At 41.5% G+C, this 453-nt stretch overlaps 1 protein-coding gene across 1 annotated transcript; it reads right to left on the bottom strand.

Annotated features, from left to right (window-relative positions):
- Positions 1-11: 11 nt before the first annotated feature.
- LOC104775002 (WAT1-related protein At2g39510-like) lies at positions 12-450 on the bottom strand (the record flags this gene model as incomplete). Its single annotated transcript, XM_010499338.2, has 2 exons — positions 12-252; positions 335-450. Coding segments are annotated over 2 exons (357 nt in total), but the record flags the coding sequence as incomplete, so codon positions are not given.
- Positions 451-453: the final 3 nt, after the last annotated feature.

Raw genomic sequence — 453 nt, 5'->3', positions numbered from 1 at the left:
TTTAAAATTACTTGGAGATTGATAAAACCGGCCCAGCAGATGCAACCGACAGCGATGAGGAGTGCGCCTTTAGTAAGATCTTGTTTGACTCCGGGATTGGATGCGTCTTGATGAATGTCGTTAGGATTAGCCCAAGGCAAAGGAATTAAAGGTCCTTTCACAACAGTCATAAGCATTGCTCCACCAACTGTCACAATTGTCCCTAGAATCTTGGCTTGGCTGTGTATTTTCCTGACGTTAACCTTCTCAAGTCTACGCATAAAAAATAATGATGTCTTTAGACGATAAACCAAAACAAACCACATCATACGAAACAAAATTAAGTTCGTAATACCTGAAGATCCACGCCATAATAAAGGCAAAGGCAGGCAGAACATTGGTCATTGCAGCTGTGAAAGTCGCCGAAGTGTACTTCATGCCAGTGTAGTATAAGTTCTGATCAATTGTTGGTCT

The sequence above is a fragment of the Camelina sativa genome, unplaced genomic scaffold, assembly GCF_000633955.1.
Source record: "Camelina sativa cultivar DH55 unplaced genomic scaffold, Cs unpScaffold07749, whole genome shotgun sequence".
Taxonomy (NCBI): domain Eukaryota; kingdom Viridiplantae; phylum Streptophyta; class Magnoliopsida; order Brassicales; family Brassicaceae; genus Camelina; species Camelina sativa.
Note: the sequence above shows the minus strand (reverse complement) of the source record. Positions and strands in the feature narration are given on the sequence as shown.